This window comes from Hydractinia symbiolongicarpus, chromosome 3 (assembly GCF_029227915.1).
Source record: "Hydractinia symbiolongicarpus strain clone_291-10 chromosome 3, HSymV2.1, whole genome shotgun sequence".
In the NCBI taxonomy this organism is placed as follows: domain Eukaryota; kingdom Metazoa; phylum Cnidaria; class Hydrozoa; order Anthoathecata; family Hydractiniidae; genus Hydractinia; species Hydractinia symbiolongicarpus.
In genome coordinates, this window is record NC_079877.1 from 31032115 (window position 1) to 31054058 (window position 21944).

At 33.6% G+C, this 21944-nt stretch overlaps 1 protein-coding gene across 1 annotated transcript; it reads right to left on the reverse strand.

Moving 5' to 3' along the window:
• Window positions 1–2072: 2072 nt before the first annotated feature.
• LOC130636776 (endothelin-converting enzyme 1-like) lies at window positions 2073–21235 on the reverse strand. Its single transcript, XM_057446621.1, has 15 exons — window positions 20542–21235; window positions 19628–19681; window positions 19020–19163; window positions 18458–18529; window positions 18229–18356; window positions 17624–17945; window positions 17086–17163; window positions 5298–5401; window positions 4337–4450; window positions 4191–4258; window positions 3937–4073; window positions 3575–3640; window positions 3108–3203; window positions 2953–3029; window positions 2073–2645 (listed from the first exon to the last, which is right to left on the reverse strand). The coding sequence occupies exons 1-15, from the start codon at window positions 21106–21108 to the stop codon at window positions 2546–2548; spliced, it is 2127 nt and encodes a 708-aa protein (XP_057302604.1). The 5' UTR covers window positions 21109–21235; the 3' UTR covers window positions 2073–2545.
• Window positions 21236–21944: the final 709 nt, after the last annotated feature.

The window sequence follows — 21944 nt, forward strand, 5'->3', positions numbered from 1 at the left end:
ATTTTGTCAAACTGAGTTTTCATGCTGATTTTTGCAATTCTTTTCAATACGCCCTCACACTCAAAATCATTTCTGACAAATACGCCTCGGGGTGGTTAAAATCGGAAATTTACGGTACCATATTTACTATATTATTCCCGCCTCTGTATTATTCCCGCCTCTGTATTATTCCCGCTTCTCTATTATTCCCGCTTCTCTAACATTCCCGCCTCTCTATTATTGCCGCCTTTCTAATATTTCCGCCTTTATTTCTTAGGTGGTAACACTCGCAAGAAGCGGAAATAACAGAGTAAATACTTTTATTTAAGCTATTATTTAAGCTCATATTAAGGGCAGTACGGCCTTTATATATAGAGATACATTTTAAGTTTTTATTTAACTTTATAGATACTTATTTTAATCAATATTGTGCTATAAGAATAAGTTAAATTAATGTTGTTGGCGCTAAGTTTGAAGAGAGATGACATCGTGAGACACTTCCCATGGCGATAGATTACTCACACATTTGTAAATTATGCTCGTTCATTAGCAAGCCAGAACACTTTGGACTTCATAGTGAGAAAATTTTTGGCGCGCTTAAGAAAATAAACAAAAACATATTAGTGAGTAAAACAAAATGGCGTCAGTTTACCTCTGAGAAAAACTTAATATAGAAAATAAATCCATTGAGTTATAACACAGTGCAAATTCGATATCTTTTTGTTTTAAAATGCTTTTAATATCATCCAAGCTTAAATTTTGCAAACCAAACCTGGCTAAAAGAACAGAAGGTAAAAGTAAGTTACAGGCGTCTAAGAATTTTAACATCTCGTTGCAAAATATCGACTCAGCCTCCTTTACAGACTAATGTTTCCGTCCAAAATAGAAAGTTCACAACGCAGAATATTCACAACACAAGAAATAAAACTGGCTGTCTGCACTACGGCGATTGTTTTCCACGTGGTCTTCTCCGCAGAGCTTTCCTATTGAATGATTCTTTGCACTGTTCCTTTATTATTAAGAACTAGTCGTTACCTCGTGGAAAAATCCACGGGCTCGCCCGTCCTCTTTATACCGCATTGCGTGCGTCTCGCTACTCGCGCAGCTAAGCTACAATTTTGCGTCACAGACAGACAGGCGTATACGGGTATTTTAATATAGATGACATTACGACGAAGGAAGTATAAGAGCGGTTAAAATCATTATTATTAACTGCTAACTATCTCGTACAACCATTATGTTAAAAATAACAGTTATCTTTCCCGCCCCTTTAATATGTTGAAATGTATTATGGCGTCTGATATGGAGACAAAGAAATTTTATTGACTATAGGATAAGCTGAGGAAGAAAAGAAATAACCTTTTCGTGTCACTTACCGAATGTTAATTGTACTTTTACTAGGAGAAACTTTGTTTTCCGCTTTAAACTTGAACTTGAATAACAAATAACTTAAATAACAAATTAGGTTTTCGGCTAATACTTACGAAAAAGAAAGCATGGCGCCAATATACACAATTACGTCTTTAACTGTCGTTTTACAAGGAATTTTATGTGTTTTATATCTTTTGTTTAATTTCATTTTTTCCTTCTTTTAAAATGTGTTTTTCTCTTGTTGCGAAGCATACTGATAAAGCACCGGATAAGTGTTGATTTTTGATAGTTAAAACGCTTGCGCTAAAAAGTGACTTACATTGTAGAGGTTTTATAATGTTCTACATAGCTGTAGTAATAAGCATGATCCATAAGTTTCCGATATACCACGGTGTGCCTATCTTATCGGACAGAAAATTTCGGGAAAATGTGACAAAAGTTTTCGCAGTTAACAAAAATTTTATCCGGCAAATTATGCTTTAGAATTCTCACTTAAAAATTAAACTCTAGAGTTGTTTTAAGTGTTGCTACCGTCTACATAGCTAAAAGAAAAACAAACAAGATTTTTAAAAAGGGACAAAAGTGATGAAATTTCCGCTACACGACGAGAACTTTATTTCACATTATTTTAACCAATCATCCATGGAAAAGCAGCATATTCATGGTAAAAGGTGGAAATCTATGTAACGTGGTGATTATATGCAGGCACTACCAGTATGATATATCATATTTAATCCTTATCAATTAAGTACAGCTCTCTCAAGTAGTGAGAGATGTTACTTTCGAGCAGAGTATCCATGATAACTCATCTAATACATACATATATCGGTAAACAACATTCTATTTACATATGAAAATATAAATAATAAAAAAATAGATTTAAATAATTTCTTAAAAACATATTTTTAAGCAAATAAAAAAAATGACCTAAGCATTTTCGGAGAAAGTAATATAATACAGTAACGAAGAATCGCGACGTAAAACGCTTCATCATTGGTATTGATGTGTTTGAAGTTCTCAATCAACCAGTTATCTTAAAAACCATCTTTCACAAAGTGGACTCGCTATAATGTCGAAAAAACTAACACAAAAAAAGAGATGCGACACACTCTATCTATCGCCAAAGTAAACTCGCTTTGGGAAAAGGTTATCCTATATTTCGTAAAAAGTTTTTTTTATTTTTAGATTATTTTCATTACCAAACTTCGCATTTTTCTTTTGGATTCATATTACTACCAGTTGGACATTGGAAAGCTTTAGCAAATTCTTTCGAGTTGCTCAATGTTCCAATAATTCTAAAAACAAAGCAACATACATATCTAATCGAGTCTTGAATTAAAGAAAATGTTGAATGCTTTTTGTTTAACTAATCATGAGTCTGTGGGAAAATTTAGGGAAAATTTATCCGCCAGAAGATCAATTAAAATTCGCACGAAAATTTGGGTATTTATAACACAAATAATTCAAAACAAACTCGTGCATTCTAATCACGTGTTCAAACTTTTTTCTTAAAATTCTACTCCATTGAACAATCAATTTCAGAAAACTCTCTCGTTTCAAAATAAAAAAATTATCAACAAATTTTGTGTTCTCATCTCTTACCTAAACATAGAAGGTGCATGCACATCATCTTTAATTGCATCTATTAAAGCTTTCTTTGTCGAGCTATGGCATTCCTTCTGAAATGTTAGAAAAAAAAATTTTGCATTGCAGTTATATGTACCAAGTGTTGATGTGTTCATGAGAACTAAACTCACCTGCGCATAACCAATGAAAAACATCTCAGCATTAGTTTTGTTGATCTTAGGAAGCACATATTCTTCTCCATTTGTCTCCACCCATCTTTTGTAAGCCTGAAAATTCAATATTAACTTTTTATCGGTGATTCAAGTAAACCCAGGTGACTTTTACTTGTTGTTAAAAAAGTTTTTTCTATGCTTGTCAACGTTCACCGATTCGAACTCGATTAGTTAGACATTCAAAAAGAATTAGACGAAATTCTAAGCGCCAGAAATAATTTAATAATTTAAACTTCCATCAAAGAATAGGATACAGGTAGTTACAAATAAAACAAAACAGGGGTATGTCAGGGATTGAGATTGGGAATTTATTTTAGCTGTACGCCAAAATATTATTTTTGCATCGCTGTGGCATCACTTAATACATATATTTCATTTTTTGTACCATTTTTATTACATGTTTTTCATCCAATCAAAAAACTTACCATATGCGCCATTTTAACTCCTCCACCATCAGCTATATTTTCACCTAATGTGTTAGTTCCATCAATCTAAATCAGTCAATAATAAACAATGAAATTGCAGTACATTGTGTATCGTCATTCATTCCGAACATCCACAAAACATGATAACATTTTGCAGACAGTTAACGCCGTGCCACTTCCACCCCCTAGGCCTTAGCCCCTAACCCCCAGCACCCAGCTATCTTGTCCTCTATCTTGCTGCTATGTAGCTAATATAAAATTTGAAATGATGTTAGCCGAGGAAAAGAAATTTAAACCTGTCCTCACTTCTCCAGCTCTTTGAGTTAAGTCTATAACAATAAAAAAAGAGAATCTATTCTTACATGTAAGGTATTTCCGATTTTATATTTCGAAAATTGCCTTGATAAGCATTTCGCTCGCTTCTCGAACATTTTTATAGAAGGATCACTCCACTTTGTTCGTTTCTGAATCAACTCTCCAAGTTTGTTAAATTTCCTGCCTAAACAGATAAAATACACTGTACAATATACCCACATTATCATACTTTAACTTTTGTGTTGGCGTACTGTCGAGAAAAGTTACATGATAAAGTATCAGGAGATTGTGAGACATTTACCTAGAGTATCAAAACCATGCGTCAATTCGTGACCAAGAACGTGACCAATCGCGCCGTAACTGATGGATCTATATAGGAAAGAAAGTTTCATGTAAAAAACATTCAATAAAATGTCAACTATGTAGAAATGTTTGAGATTTACCTACCTTGGAATTGGCTCACCATAAAAGAATGGTGGTTGAAGAATGCCAGCAGGTATCACGATTTCGTTTTTGGTGACAACATAGAACGCATTGGCCATATGTGGTACGCTCACCCATCTAAAATAGAAAGCATAATCATACTACTTTAAGTTCGTTAGGGGTTGTTCATATGAGGCGGGTTGGCTCGGTTAGGCGGGCTGATATTTTGTTACGTTCATATGACAACCGAGCCAGCCTGCCTTGCCGAGATCTCGCTTGTTTTTACCGAGATCTCGGCTAGGCGGGATGAAAATTTTCATATGAACCGGCTAGGCCGGCCAGGCGGGCTGACTCACTTTAGATTGTTTTATTTGTAGAAAGCATTTTTATTCCGCACAGAAATACTGCAGATGTTGAAGGTTTATCTTTTTTGTCAATTTATATAACTATTTGTGAAAATAATATTACATATGCATTGGCACAATCAATATATAAAGACAGTCCAGATGGATAAGATTATCATCAAATTTTATTGTTGTAATGTTATCCATCTGGACATATTTTTTTATGTGTTTCTTGATAGTAGCGAGATCCCGCCCAGCCAAGCCAGCCCGCTTCCATATGAACAGCCCCTTAGTCTACGAAGATAACTGAAAATAACAGCAATAACAATTTGTTATATAGAACAAGAAAATTAAACTATTAATAACAAACATTTATATACAGTTCATAAAAGGGTCGTATTCCCGTTTTGATTTTCATTTTAAAGGTTCACAGCTGAATTTGGACTCCACCAAATTTCTTGCAGCAGAATCCGGTACAGACGGTTAGATAGAATAATTCAGTTAAACAATTTCCAGCCCGCCGAAAATTCATATATGGAAAATTCGAAAACCAAAATTCTTCTTCAAAATACCAGCTGCATGTAACAGCATGGGGCACTAAAATAACTTCCGCAGTAAAGTTAGGTAATGACAAGACTTACTGATGAGGGTCCACTGGTTTGTCGAGTTTTCTAAATGTTCTTCTGTTAGAAAACTTATCGATACTTGCCACGTTTTCAAAGAATGTGTTCGGCTTAATTGAGATCTGAAAAGTAAAATTACTATCTTACTTCTACGAATTTCCTTCTTTTTACACCAAAAAAAGCAGTGTATCCTATGTCCCGGTTATTATCCCTTATGTTGATGGATTGTTGTCATTTGATTTGTACAGGAGTAACAGTCTTTCTATCTCCTGCTAATGGTTATCGCATAATCTGGCATGAATTGGAACCCATTTCAATGACAGTACTTTGACTCAAATCTGTTTTCATAAGGTGTGATTGGTTATACGTGTTAAAAGAGTCAAACTGGATCTTTTGTAGTTGGGAAAGTCAACAATTAGTACAAATCAGATAATGCAGTGTCAGGTGCAAAGAGAATTGTAATAACATTTACCATTGCTAAGAAATATTGTTTTTTGTTTGAATAACAGTAGGACAAACTGCGATCAATGATTTACTGTTTATCAGTTAACAGATGATGTTTACCACTGCAATGAATGATATGAGACAATAAGGAAAGCTAGTTTACCGTGGATTTTAATTCCATATTTCTGTCAATGTTAACACTCTCCATTAATGTGACTACTTACGATTCATAACGATCGTTTATATCTTCCTAATGTCGTTCGGGATTAATGGACACAAAGTAATCTTTCCAAAAGAACCAAGTGATTTTGTCATTGATTTGTTGGTTTTTGAAGAAACGGTAAATAGAATAACAAGCAAATATAATGCTTGAGTAATCATCTTTTTGAGGGGACATACAAATCTGACGCACAACTGGTTTAAATAGTCAAAGATTCCAAAAAAATTTAGCAGTTAATATGCCAGAAGTATTATCAAAATCACCTGTCGATTCAAACAATCTGTGGCTGCAACAGGCATGGGTGGCATTATATTTTTATTCTAATTTTTGAGTTTATGTGAAGTTGGTGTCATAGAATTCAGTTGAATTTCTTACACAATTATTATACATTTGAAATTTCTAGAAGCTAAATAAAAGTTATTTAACATATTTTCCGGTTTTTACGTGAATCGCATAAAAAATTGCCAAAAATTGCCCGAAAATCCGTTTTTTCCGATTTTCGGGTAAAAGCCGACAAAATCGGAAAATCGGATTATTTACGTGTCTAAATTATGCAAATTGATTCTTCTTAATAAACAAAGTTGTGTTGCAAGTTTCAAGGTCTAAGAATAATCCTAACAGGATTTATTAAATTTTCCCCATTATAAGGATTTTATAGAAATTTTTAGGGGTAGTTTCTAGTAATGGCCAACATCAAAGTCTCTGAAAGGTATGGGACCAAAAAATTTGGCATTCAGGTGTCTAATAGACAAATATTGAAATTCAGAAAGTTTCATAGCTATGTAACATAGCAATAAGGAGTTATTAAAAAAAACCCGTCAGGGTGCGGAATCTGCCACCGCCCCCCCACCCCCGGGCCGAATAGGGTTAAGGGAGAAGAGGGGTGGGTGAGATAAAACGATGTTCTTTTAAGATGTTAAGTTACAATTTTTTCTTGCAACTAGCGCCAACACATTGCTTCATCATTTCCTGACAAATATTAAATGTAGAACCGAGCACTAGCGCTGTATTTGAGCAGAATCCCGGAGCAGATTCTGAAAAATCTATACTTTTGTATGAAAATATCAAGTATTTTGTGAAGTATCACTATTTACGCGAGAATCCTAAACTTTGTTTTTAATTCGTGATTGGCATATCAGTTAAAGAAATAATAAGTATTCTTTCACCTACGGGAATAAGTAACCATGGATACCTTTAAATCACACAGAAGCTGAGTCATGCCAAAGTATTGCGGTTAATTATCTTCCACTATTTTTGCCATGAAATACTCTGCAATGCTTTGTTCATTTTACAAAAGCAATGAGCACGAGGTGATTTTGCTTGATTTTTAATTTTTTTTTAACTAGTGAGTTTCTTTACTGAACATGAAATGTGATTTTGTAATTTTATACGAGCAAGTTGAAAAAACTGGCTCGTCCGGGCTAGCTTAAAAAATTATTTGTCAAATTACGTAAATGCGCGTTACCTTGGATACCATTATATATAATCAACTCAAAGTATTGCGAGTGCCCACGTAACACAAAACATTCCATTTCAATCAGATATTACCTATTGTTTTTTATATCTTGATTAAGTTCCAACTTCTTGGTTAAGACCTCGAGAAAATAATACACGTTGTTACTCTACAACCTTTTAGGCCGATTCTCAACTTCTGGAAACCTTAATAAAAAATGGCAACAAAGAGTTCTATTTCACTGAATCTTTTTTGACAGGAAAAATGTTATTCCTCTACTAAACCTGCAAAACGATTCGTATAAATTTCGTCATAGTTAATATGGGGAGAATTATTACATGTGTGGAAATGGATGTGGAGAACAACGTAAAACACAGAAAATTTCTATTAAATGGTAACATCAGTTAAAATCATTGTTTTGACGCCAGCTGTGTTAAAGTGCTTAGTGCATCTGTTCTGCCCAATCTTAGGACGCTGCCCAATCTTTGGACATAAAATTGCCCAGTCTTAAGACTGGCCGGCCAGTCTTAAAACTGGGCAGGGCGTCACAAGATTGGGCAATCTTTGGCGCCTTTTTAGATTTTAAGGAAGGGATGTACCACACGAGCTCTGTTTTTTGGACACAGTAGAGTGAAAATCGTAGATAGCGAGCTGGCTAGCTAGCTAGGTAGCTGGTAGAGCATGCGTTATACATTTAGCATTTATATACAGCTTGTAGTAGTGGCTAAATTTTAAAAATAAAATGTTTATATTTATGAAGTATCAGAAAAATCGTATTCAACGATATTATTAGTTAGCTAGCTGTTAATTTCATTGGATGAGATGTTTAACCAGCTAGCGAGCTGTAGCCAGCTAGCTAATATCATAGTCTATAGAAAAAAAACCTTCTAGACTATGCTAATATGGTTGAGTAGTTTCAATTTTTTTATAAAAATACATGGTATATATAAATTTTTGGCTTTTGATTTTCCAAGAAAAGTTTCAATTTAAAGTTTCTATTAAGAGGTAAATTCTAAAAAATTTATTGTTCTGTTTGTCTTCCACAATTGTCCTAAGATTGGGCATGTACGTCCGTAGATTGAGCAGTCCAGTCTTAGGACTGGCCACCCATTTGTCACTGTCGGAAGATTGGCCTGGCCAGTCTTAAGACGGGGCGCGTTCCAAGATTGGACAGAACACATCCGTCAACTTTCATTGGCATGACAAATATGTGAAATATGCTTTTTTTCAAAATTACTCGACGGTCCAAATTACTCGTCGATCAATATTTTTGACAACATTCTAAGGCAATGATGGATTTCTCGTAATCAATGAGGAATTTTTAATAATATGATGAGATCATGCCACAGAGCGAAACAATCGATCGATAAAATAAAACGCAAAAAGCTTTCGTAGATAAAATGTAGGCTCTATTATGTGTTTAAACCCACCTTAAATTTTTTGTTCGATCTAATTACCTAATTTTGTGGGGATGACAGGACAAATCACGGAGACGATATACTGTCAAAGTTCCCTCATAATAACCATGATCAACATCATTCAAAGTAAAGTTAGGAAGGACTGTACCCTTATTAGACTGTTACAGTCCTGTTTTTTTAATTTGTTACTTTCTTCAAATTCAAGGCAAGCAAAATATCATGTCAACTCACAACAACTTTATGGAGAATTTTCGTAAGTTCAACCATATGGAAATGTCAACTGCAAATTTGCATGACATTTTGAGAAATGAAGAATGTTGAAACAAAATATTATAATACTTGTGAGTCAAAAATGGTAGCTACGAGTAATAAATTTCTATGGATTCCTCAGAACGCGGGCTTACGACTAGTCATACTTTGCTAAATTCTGGACGCTTCAAATTTATGCAAAGTAAGTTACATTTATATTAAAACGATTACAAACTCTTTAAAAGGTAGATAAGGCCGGATAAATTGTCACCATAAAGCCAGTTAATCAAAAATGACCACAACAATTTTGCTTGTGACTTTTATTCATTAAAGTGCGCTTAAAATATAACAAGATGGTATTTTTAAACACAAGGATAATAAAACAGAATTGAAAATCATGAATACCTAATTTCAGCAAAAAACCGTAAAAAACATGTTACAGAAAAACTAGGCAACAGAAAAATAGACTGAAAATATTTAACGCAACCAACAGTTTTAAAAAGCAATTGATAGATATAAAAATAATAAAAATGTGTCTTATTACTAAATGCTGCATATAATAAATGACATTGTCACATATTGTGCTGTATGCAAAAGTTTTCAATTCAAAGTTTTTATGGTAAAGTCAAGTATGGAATGTTGTTATAATTTGTGCAAGGTGGGTTAGAGCATGTCCAAAAGTCATTATTTTGGCAGCATAAGCTATCTATCCCCAAAACACTTCCATTGCAACTGACACCTTGTGGCATTCTGATTTCAAAAACGGGTTTTTCCATTCCAGTTGCACAACAATATTCACCATGCCAGTAAGCGTAAGGAAAGTTCATTGAACACTTGCCACCAACTTGATTATTATCACCGCAACCAAAACCAGCTGGACAAGCGACAAACTCGTTTTGATAGCAGCATTCACTTGATGCACCGATATCTCCACCATCGCAGCCTGCATCTTGAACAATTCTGTTTTCATACGCTGGTTTCTCATACCGGAACTGGCAGCAGTATGCACCACTGAAGTATGAGTAAGGATGTCTCAGTGGACAGTTTTGACATATTACGTTTACAGCAATAGCTGCCATAATGGCAAAAATGATCAAACATTTTGGAACCATTGTTGTTTCAAGTTAGTTCTTTTTAAATGTCCGTTGCATACAATTAAAAGTCGTCCACTAATTATTTTTATTCGTTTACAATCATTAGTCACTATTTATTTAGCTATTTTTTTGAGCATGCGCGATTTGATAATCAATTGCGATAGAGGTATCTGCATCATAAATATGTCTATTGATACACCTATCTCTGCAATCTTATTTATTCCGCCTCTGCAAACACAATAACCCAATAATTTTAAATTCAAAAGTAAAACTCTTCTTGCCCACTTGTTTTGAAGTTGTCTGGGGAAGCAATTGGCAGTGAAGGAAGTATGACACGATGAGTCATTGTGTTTTATATTAGGCAGTCGGTGTCCAAAATAGGGTGCTCTCAAGAAAATGCTACCATCATGAACTTACCTGTAGATTTTAAAATATTAAGTTCTTTATTTATATGCATATTTAAAAAAATAGGCGTCTCGCACATCTGACTATGGCTGCACTGAAAAAAATTGATAAATAGCTTCGTCTGCACGCATAAAAAGTCTATTTGGTGAATAATAACTATTTGTTCCCGCACAGTTTTTTGCATGCTTAAGTTTCTGTATAACAAATAACTCCATAGAGATGTTTAATAGATTAGCTGGCAAGATAGCAAGATAGCAGGGCAGTAAGATATTCTAAAATTTTTGGTTTGAAGCATAATTTCATTGACATCTGTTTTCACACTTTAGAGTTAAATTAAGTGGTTATTTTAGGGGCGCACGCTGCTGACATCAACAAGATCTAAAGCTGACACTCTCCAACTTAATTTACGGTCGTTTGTGATATGTAAGATTAGATTCCAATTAGAGGATATTTTTACAAATTCATGATGATTTCAATTCTTCACGAGTTTACTTATGCATTTCAGGGTAGGCTAGGGTAATTCTCTGCATATTTATTACCCTGGATGGAAATCAGAATAATCTCTAAAAATTATAAAATATTGAAAGAACTTGATAAATTAGATTATAAGTACTTTTTCATAAATTGTGTTTGTCGGACTGGTTAACAAGTCGAGTTATAAAGAGGTTCTGTTAACTCCTTTCCGAAAACATACCCAGCGAGGGTTCGATTTGACGCTTGTCTATTGTTATTGTGTATCATGTCAATCATACCTTCCCAATCATACGGTCCCATTCATCTCACTACAATTACTTTAAATTATATTTAACAATGCAACAACAAGTAAACGACAACCAGATTTTTTATCAATATACCTCTGAAATTGTCACAGCAGTATATTGTAAGTCTTGTTTACTTTGAAATGTCAGTCAAGAAAAATAATTATATTTGAATTACTTGAATAATCTAAATTAATTAAATCTGTCCTTTCTTTAGATAGAACCTGCTAAGTCCCGTTGGCTACTTTACGTGATGCAAACTTCTGAAAAAGGATTGTAGACGTTATTAAATAAATACATCTTAGTATATTTTGTGTTATTATTTGCCGGGAGCGTAGCTTATTGGTTATGTGGCACCGTAGCTGACTGGTTATAACTCTCTGACTTTGTGCGGGATACCGTGGTTCCATTTCCCTTTGCAGCGATTCAATATGGGCGAGTGAATGTTATGATAGTTCCAGGTTAACCACAGTCACGTAAGCGAAGTGGAAAGGATTGCACACTATGTGTGACGTTATATGTCTCAGGGAGTTGTCTGGAATACCCTAATTGGATATGCGAAGCTCAAAGTAAGCATTAAATACTCCAGGACTCCCCATCTAAGTCTACCCCCCTTGGAAGTAATAGACAGGGTATATCCCTCGATATTTGTAACCCTGGCCATATAAAAAATATGCGCATGCGCATCTTGATAATAGTAGTGTGTAACTAATTTGAATTACATTTTCGTTCAATAAGAAGAGTAAAAGGCAGAATATAACAGTCGCTTCATTATTGACTTCATTATTAACTTAGGATATTAAAATTAAATCAATATGTGAATTCAGTGTTTGCGTGCTCTTCAAGAACACAAGAAAACAAACAACAGGAAAACTTTGAATATTATTCTTAACCCCATTTATGCTGGGCAATTTAGGGGCTCCTCTCAATGCTGGGGGAGGGGGGCGACTGCTCTCTGTACTTTTCACTGTTATAGTTTAATAGACATAAAATTTAACCACAAGTGTTACCCAAAGAGCTTGGGAGTTCGGAAGCTATGCGAACATACCTTAAGTAATATGATGCATATGAACGTGAGAGGCTAAAACTATATTACTTTTTTTACTGCAACCAGCACCAACACCCTCTTCCATTAAGACCTGGCAAATTGCGATAAAACTATAGATATAGATGTACAGGCTAGCACTACATGAAATATTGTTTTGCATTTCGGGAAAAGTCCGATGTGATTGTGTTCATTAACAATCGCGATATGGATATCATTTTGCAGTTGTGGATAAAAAAAGAACAATCGAAACCATTTATCGGTAACTTAACGCAGAATTATAAGAGATTTCTTTTTCTGGATTGATTATATTCTAAAAAAAAAATGCTAATGTGATTTTCTTCGATTTCATACTAATAAAATTAGGCTATTCTTATTCTGTGCAAAATCTCACATTCGTGTAAAATTGTACTTATAAATAAAACACGTGTAGTTTTGATATTTTCACATAGTCATATCAGCAATCGTTACCCGGAAATTTTTATTTGAAAAAAAACCTGGCCGTACTCTTTATCATGCAGTTTGGTAAGCATTTTGTGGATATTAAAGTATTAGCCCTCTGCAGATTCTGAAAAATCTATACTTTTGTATAAAAAATATCAAGTATTTTTTGAAATATTACTGTTTACGCGAGAATCCTAAACTTTGTTTTTGATTCGTGATTGGCATATCAGTTAAAGAAATAAATAAGTATTCTTTCACCTACGGGAATTTAAGTAACCATGGATACCTTTAAATCACACGGAAGCTGAGTCATGCCAAAGTATTGCGGTTAATTATTTTCCAATATTTTTGCCATGAAATACTCTGCAAGGTTTTTATTAATTCCACAAAAGTCACGAGCACGGAATGATTTTGCATGATTCTTTAATTTTTTTTTAAACTAGTGTGTTTTTTTACTGAACATGAAATATGATTTTGTAATTTTATCCGAGCTAGTTAAAAAAACTGAGTCGACCGAGCTAGCTAAAAAATTATTTGTTAAATTACGTAAATGTTCGTTACTTTGGATACCATTTAACACAAAACATTCAATATTAATCAGAGGTTACCTATTGTTTTTGATATCTTGAATAAGTATCAACTTCCTTGCTAAGACCTCGAGAAAATAATATACGTTGTTATTCTACAAACTTTTATGCCGAATTTTAAACACCCATTAATTTCCATACCCCGTCCTCTCGATGTCAATCCACTAAGAACAGTTTTAACTTCTAAAAACTTTAATATGAAATGTCAACAAGGAGGTCTATTCCACTGATTTTTTTTTAACCGAGAAGATGTTATTCCCCTACGAAAGCGATTCGTATAAATTTCGTCATAGTTAATATGGGGAGAATTATTACATGTGTGGGAATGTGGAGAACAACGTAAAACGCAGAAAATTTCTACTAAATGGTAACATCAGTTAAAATCATTGTTTTGACATCAACTATGTTAAAGTGGTTAGTGCATCCGTCAACTTTCATTCGCATGACAAATATGTGAAACATATTGTACATGAATATACTATGTTGTGCAATTTATTGATAGCAGTGAAAATTATTTTTAATGTCTGTTTTTCAAAATTACTCGTCGGTCCAAATTACTCGTCGATCCATATTTTTGACAACATTTAAAGGCGATAATGAATTTCTATTAATCAATGAGGAATGTTTAATAATATGAGAAGATCGTAATCCGCCCCGACCCCTGATGTTTTTTTTTAATAACTCCTTACTGCTATGTTATATGGCTATGAAACTTAGTGAGTTTCAATATTTATCTATTAGACGCCTGCATGTCAAATTTTTAGGACCCATACCTTTCAGAGGCTTTGATATTGGACATTGCTCGAAACTACCCCTAAATATCTCTATGAAATCCTTATGGTGGTGAAAATTGAATAACTCCTGTTGGGATTATTCTTAGAACTTTAAACTTGCAACATAACTTCCTTTTATTAAGAAGAATAATTTCGCATAATAAGGACACGTGAGTAACACGATTTCCCGATTTTGTCGGATTTTACCCGGAAATCAGAAAAAAACGGATTTTCGGGCAATCTTTGGCAATATTTAATGCGATCCATGTAAAAACTGGAAAATATGATAACTTTTGTTTACCTTTCAGAAACTTCAAATAGAATGCAAATATTCGCTCTGGAACAAAAGTAATTAAATTCTAAGCAGATAGTGGCATTTTTGACAAATTTCAAGCTTCTGATGACATCACAGAAAATGTGCTGACGCAAGGAAAAATTTATCGCTGCCATTTTGTTCCTTTTATGACGTACTATAAATGTGCCAAGTTTGATTCAATTTGAACAAAATTATGAAAAATTATTGAGGGGGGACGGATTCCCCCCCCCCCCCCCGGTCATAGTATGTTCGAAAAGCCCCGGACCGAATAGGGTTAAACTGTTGCAGTCCTGATTTTTTAATCTGTTATTTTCTTCAAATTTAGGGCAAGCAAAATATGATGTCAACTCACAACAACTTTACCGAATTTTCGTTAATTTTCAACCATATGGAAATGCCAACTGCAAATTTGCAAAACATTTTGAAAAATTGAAGAATGTTGAAACAAAATTTTATAATACTTGTGAGTCAAAGATGGTAGCTACGAGTAATAAATTTGTATGGAATCCTCAGAACGCAGGCTTACGACTAGTCATACTTTACTAAATTCTGGACGCTTTAAATTTATGCAAAGTTATGTTACATTTAAATTAAACAGATTGCAAACTCTTTAAAAGGTAGATAAGGCCGGATGTATGAAGCCAGTTAATCAAAATTGATTACAACAATTTTACTTGTGACTTTTATTCATTAAAGTGCGCTGAAAATATAACAAGATGGCATTTTTAAACACAAGGATAATAAAACAGAATTGAAAATCATGAATACTTAATTTCAGCAAAAAACCGTAAAAACAGGTCAAAGAAAAACTAGGCAACAGTTTTGAAAAGCAATTGATAGATATAAAAATAATAAAAATGTGTCATATTACTAAATGCTGCATATGATAAATGACATTGTCACATATTGTGCTGTATGCAAAAGTTTGCAATTCAAAGTTTTTATGGTAAAGTCAAGTATGGAATGTTGTTATAATTTGTGCAAGGTGGGTTAGAGCATGTCCAAAAGTCATTATTTTGGCAGCATAAGCTATCCATCCCCAAAACACTTCCATTGCAACTGACACCTTGTGGCATTCTGATTTCAAAAACGGGTTTTTCCATTCCAGTTGCACAACAATATTCACCATGCCAGTAAGCATAAGGAAAGTTCATTGAACACTTGCCACCAACTTGATTGTTATCACCGCAACCAGAACCAGCTGGACAAGCGACAAACTCGTTTTGATAGCAGCATTCACTTGATGCACCGATATCTCCACCATCGCAGCCTGCATCTTGAACAATTCTGTTTTCATACGCTGGTTTCTCATACCGGAACTGGCAGCAGTATGCACCACTGAAGTATGAGTAAGGATGTCTCAGTGGGCAGTTTTGACATATTACGTTTACAGCAATAGCTGCCACAATGGCAAAAATGATCAAACCTTTTGGAACCATTGTTGTTTCAAGTTAGTTCTTTCCAAAATGTCCGTTGCATATGTTTAAAAGTCGTTAACTAATTTTTTTTTATTTACACACATTAGTCGATATTTATTGGTTATTCCTTTGGACATGCGCGAATTTTTAACCAATCATAATAAAGGTATTTTTGCATCATAAATATGGCTATTATTACACCCATGTCTGAAATACAATTATTCCGCCTCTGCAAACACAATAATACTCAATAATATTAAAATTAAAAAGTAAAACTCTTGTTGCCCACTTGTTTTGATGTTGTCAGTGAAAAAAATTTGGTAGTGAAGGAAGTATGACATGCATAGTTAAAAACTGAGGCTATGGCACGTAGAAAATTCTCGAGAGGCCACACGTCGCAGCAATCAATAAAAATATATCGCATTTGTTATATAACTTCGTGTGTGGATTGACCAAAAACTATTTTTATAGAGACTAGTCGTTAGCCCAAGGAGAACCCATGGGAATTTGCCTGTCGCAGCAAAGCTAATAATAGTAATATATCGCATTTGTTATTTGTAGTTTGAACATTTCTTTCTGGTTTGCATGACCCGGTTTTGATTTGCAGAAAAGTACGAGTATGCAGACTTGCAGACTTTAATAGATTATATGGCAAGATAGCAAGATAGCAGGGTAGCATGATAAACATTTTGTTTGCAGAATAATTCTATAGACATATGTTTATACTATTAGTTAAAAATTAAATCAAGTAGTTTAATCAAGTCTCCGCTACTGACATCAACAAAATGTCAAGTTGTCACTCCCCAACCTAATTTACATTCGTATGTTATACGTAAGATGATTCTAATATGTGTAAATATATCACAATAGGTTTCTGTTAAGTGAGATTCCGAATAGAAGAGATTTTTACAAAGACACGATTTTTAATTCTTTATGAGTTTTTTTATGCAATTTTGGGTAATTCTCAGCATATTTAGTACCTTGGGTTAGAAATCAGAATAATCTCTGGAGATTAAAAAATACTGAAGGAAATTAATAAATGAGATTATAAGTACTCTTTTATATTCTATTTTTTGGACTGATTAACCAGTCGAGTTATCGAGAACTTGGCTAGGTAATTTGTAAAGTCATACCCGGTAAGGGTTTGACGCTTGGCTACTGTACTTGTGTAACAATGCATACCTCTTTATAACGTTCTTTGAATTGTGTTTCGTTGTAAAGATAATCTGGATAACCAACTTTTATAACAGCTGAATCAGCCTAAACAAAAATACACTGTGATGATATATAAATATACATAGGCTTTTTGTGAAAGAAATCGGTATTCTATAAAATATCTCTTCTATAAAAGAATGTTAAAAAGGCGACAAAGCATACCATATTGACAACTCTTAAATATTTTTTACATAATGGTTACATAGCGGTTTTCATGATGAAATATTTACTTGATAAACGTGCTTATTTTTGCGGGTTTTACGAGTTGGAGAAAAAAATGTCACAACCTTACTCAAGATTTGCAACTGCATCAAAGAATAGAAAAATGAAAACGGAATATAAAAACAAGTTGTTGGATGTGATAGCGGCAAGAGGTTGACAGTAAAAAAATAAAAGAAAAAAAGGAAGAAACAAAAAACAGCCATAGCGCAATTTTAATTAATTACGCGTCGTATTAAGTATGTTTTATGTTGTATTATAACAAAATTTAATAAGGAATTCTAACCTTCTCTCGAACTGATTTAATGGTTTGCTTGGATATCCAGTCAACAGTCTCAGCATTCCTTTCAAATGATTTCACAATAAGTTCCATCATTTCTTCTACTTCTGCTTTATCGTTGGGTGAGAAGGCGTAACGAATAAACAACGCCCCAACTAAAGGTCCCAATATTTCATCTGTATATTTAAAGCAGATCTCCTCGCGGGTCTTGTTATTGGCAACTCCAGTAAGTTCTGTTTTAAAGGAGTTGTATTGTTTTGTGAAATCCGAGCCTAAAAATGGCACCATGTCTTTCACCATACGCCATGCCATGTAATTGCACAATATTCTAAAATAGAAAAATGGTATAACTCTATACTTTTTATTCTTGAGGCTTTGTTGACTTGAATCTTTTAACTCAGATGTTAAAAATTTTGTAAACATTTCCATATCAAATTTTTTTGTTTGATACAACTCCATAAGGTATTGAATTCCACATGCAGTTAGGTTTACCTCCAGTCACTTTCGTCGATTTACACATATTCTAGACAGTTACCAACTAATTTTGACATTTGAAAAACACAAATTAAAAACAATTTTTTTCCGAAGTAGCAATAGATATATTTACTTACGCTGGATCTGTGTTATTTATTAACTTCACCACATCAGCTAAATAATCGTTTGATAAGACAACTATTTTGTCATCTTTTGTCACTTTGCGTGGAGATAAAACTTCTTTCAGATGGTCAAGCCAAGGGAACTAAAGAAAAAATTGTATAAATATTGATAAAAAGAAAACAGCACAGAAATGTCAGCTTGTAATTTCGAAAGAAATAATTATGGAATGTTCAATAGAGATACCTCTGGGATAGCATCTTTTAAATGTTCAATCGAGGTTCTTGCGTATCTTTTAGCTTGCTTTGGCACTGATATCTGGAAAAAAACAATAAAAATGCAGCAATTAAAATGACGAACTGCGAGTCTATCGAACTTTTTCGACTAAAGCAACGTTTATCTGTTTTAAATTAATAGTTAACACAAAAAGTGTTAACATTTCGGAGAACATATCACCTAATATTTGCGTAACCTACAAGCCCCGATGAGAGGACTACTTATTTAATATATATAAAGGTTGATGAGAGGGTAATCTTATGCATAATGCGTACAAGTTAAGCTTCCATATAATTTTACGTAAACGCACTACCAATACGATCTATTACGTCAAAAATATGAACTTTATACTAAAAATAGAATTTTTTTAATGCTTGTATTTTTCTCAATATACAATATATATTGTTTGAAAATTCTGTTTGTAGTTCTCTGAAGAATAATTAAATAAAATTTTTTTTTTTGCAAACCTCGATCCCCTTCAACACAGAGATTACAAAAAAGAAATTTTGAACTTAGAGTTGTGTGAACTTACCTTAGCTAGAGCGATTTCAAAGGTGACGACATCTTTCATCTTCTGCAGGACACTATCATACATATCTGGATCATCATCACGTGATTTGATATCTTCGGTTAACAAAGCTATATCAGTCGCGTATTTTACAACTGTCTGTAAAGCCTGAAGAGAAAATTTGAAAATGATGTAAATATTTTCAGATAGCAAGTTATTTGACTAGTTACTGCATATCTGAGAATTCATAGTCACTTTCCAGGTAATTCTAATTAGGAAAAGTAACGCACAATCAATCTAATTTTGGGAATAGATTGTCAGAACTCCCACTTTAACTCTGCAACAATTTCTTTTTATAACTTTTAATAGGTAATAGTGAATGAAATGAAACGGGGTAAAATTGTGGTACATCTAAAACATCTAAAACGTCCAAAAAAACACTGAATTTTCATCTTTTAGTTTTAAATAAGTTAAAGGTTATATCACATACTTTCCGGATTTTTTTTGAAAAGAGGAGAATAAAATCGGTTTGGCGATGAGATTTTAAAGGATGATTTCCCTCGATCATTTAGTTAAAGCAGTAGTTGGTGACAGCAACATGAACATCAGCAACAAAAGTATACAAGAACTACCTTTTTATTGGTGAAATACGAAATCTGTGGTAAACTCAATTTAGCTTGGTCTATCTAAAGAAGAAAGGTCGATCAAAATAAACGTTAGAAAGAAAATACGATAAATGTTAAAACCAATTGATGTTGATCACAACATGGCTTCTTACAACAGTGGATAACTGCATTTTGACGTAATAAGTTTTTTATGTAACGTTAACGGATACACAACAGTTCCGCACAAAGGCAAACACTCATGCCAGTGTCCATTATTTTCGACCTAGCTATTTAGAAAGCGTGTTCATATAATGTGTTCCTTCATTTCCCTTTACTTACAGAATTTTGGTTTTCAAAAATTACCGTGCTTATTTACCTTATCTTCAATTCTTCTTTACTCCTTTTACAGACCTTCGTCCCAGCCAAAAATCAAGAAAATTACAAACAAAGTCTCTTCTAAGCGAGTGCTTAGCACAGAAGACGATACCTTATACCCCAGCAGCCTTTTTTGGACAAGGGCGAAGCTTTTAGCAGTTAAAAAATTCCTTTAAGGAATGAAAAATCGAAACAGATTATTTGGGGGGAAAGTGTAGAATTTATTATTATTATTTCGAATATTTATACAGGCTAGCCACGTGTGGTGATGTGTTGTTTTGAAAATATTATTATCAATGTATTTTGCTGTGTTCTGAACGTATACACCGACATTACCCACATGGCTTGCGTTGACCCGTAGCTGTGGTAAAGGCACTTGCTAAACATGCCCGCGCAGTAGGCCAAACAACGGACCTTGGAATACAAAACGAACTCAACAACCACTAGGTCACGCGCCGTTACATAAGCTATCTTCTTCCACCACCCTTATCACTATGGTTAGTGGATCAAAGCAGATCCAAGAAGGCATCTAAGGTTAAGTACATGTATACAAAACTTAAACGCACCGTGACAATATTTTGAGTTCGATTTTTTGGGTCAACATCTACATCAACAGTAAAAAAAATCTCCGCCGGATATTCTTTATGTAACAATCTCAATGTGTTCACAAAATTCCAGCTACTACCATTCCAATTTGGACTTATATCCCATGATCCTATGCGCTTTAAAAACTTTTTTATTGGTTCGGCGCCTAATTTATCCACTGTGCTTGTGTCCAAGCACGATCTATAAAAGTCTTTTACTTTTCTAATCGTTTCTGTGTCGTTTTTCATTGCTTTTGGTAGAAGTTTTTTTAACAAATGATCATCATTATCTGATAGTTCTACTATAGCTGAATATTCGTCTTTGCTTTTTGGTATTTTATGCGTTTTTATCCATCCACCGCATGCGTATTGATAAAAATTTTCACATGGATCAGCTGCTAGGTCCATATTCTCCATGATCTTATCAGCTACTTTTTTACATCTTGATGCATTGCATATTGGTCCACCACCTTTGGCCAATGTTTTAGGCTTTACACAAGTGCTTTCGCGCAAGAAATGAATCAATAAAAACAACATAAAACTCTTCATGATGTACAATAATTAGTCCTAAAGTACTATTTTAAACTCATTTGACTAACATATGCAATATATATAACACTAAACGCTTTTAATAAGGCTGATAAGAAGTTTTTTCATAGCCTTCTATTTTAGTTTTTTGTAGCAGCTTTTTCACATGCTGTATGATTTTGCATGCTTGAGTGGATTGTGCCGGTATAACTGTTTTATTACAACATGCCTTCTGTATGATTTGAGAATGTTTGCCTTTGGCATTTTGTTAGCAAGTTTGGTTAATACATTTACAAAGTTGATGTGATTCAATATATTCCATCTAAACAACAATATGCAGCAATGGCAATTTAATTGTATTCACAGATTTTTTTGATCTAGTCAAAAACTTTTTCATAAGAAGAAAGATTATAAGAACGTTAAGTCAGAGAATTTGCCACAGATTAAGAACATATTAAGAACGCTGTAAGGGATAAAATAGGGGCTCCTATATTTTTAAGATTGCGACAACAACATAAACAACAACAACAACAACAACAACAAATAAAAAACAAATAAAACAAATCAAAAAACGCACTAGAATAATAATACTGACCGGCGTAAAAATATCACAAATAACTATTATTATAATTTTACATTCTGTTTCAGAAAATAGTTATAACAAAAAGATAATGTTTTATTAGCTAAGTCGGTAAAAAATTTTCATCAACTAATTTTTTTAACAACTAATTTTGGAAAGAATTGGGAAATGACTTTTATCCAAGAAAGGAATATTTGAATGAAAAATGAATGATCACGATAATGAACCGTTATTCAGCAAAATATCATCATTTTTATATGACAATTTCAATGCAAAA

Excerpts from the sequence above, each read along its gene's own strand:
- LOC130636776 (XM_057446621.1), bottom strand. The coding sequence starts at position 21,108 with ATGAAGAGTTTTATGTTGTTTTTATTGATTCATTTCTTGCGCGAAAGC. Across the intron at positions 17,164-17,623 it reads TTAAATCAGTTCGAGAGAAG|GCTGATTCAGCTGTTATAAA; the intron begins GTTAGAATTCCT and ends ATTTTTGTTTAG. Across the intron at positions 3,030-3,107 it reads TTTTCATTGGTTATGCGCAG|AAGGAATGCCATAGCTCGAC; the intron begins GTGAGTTTAGTT and ends CTAACATTTCAG.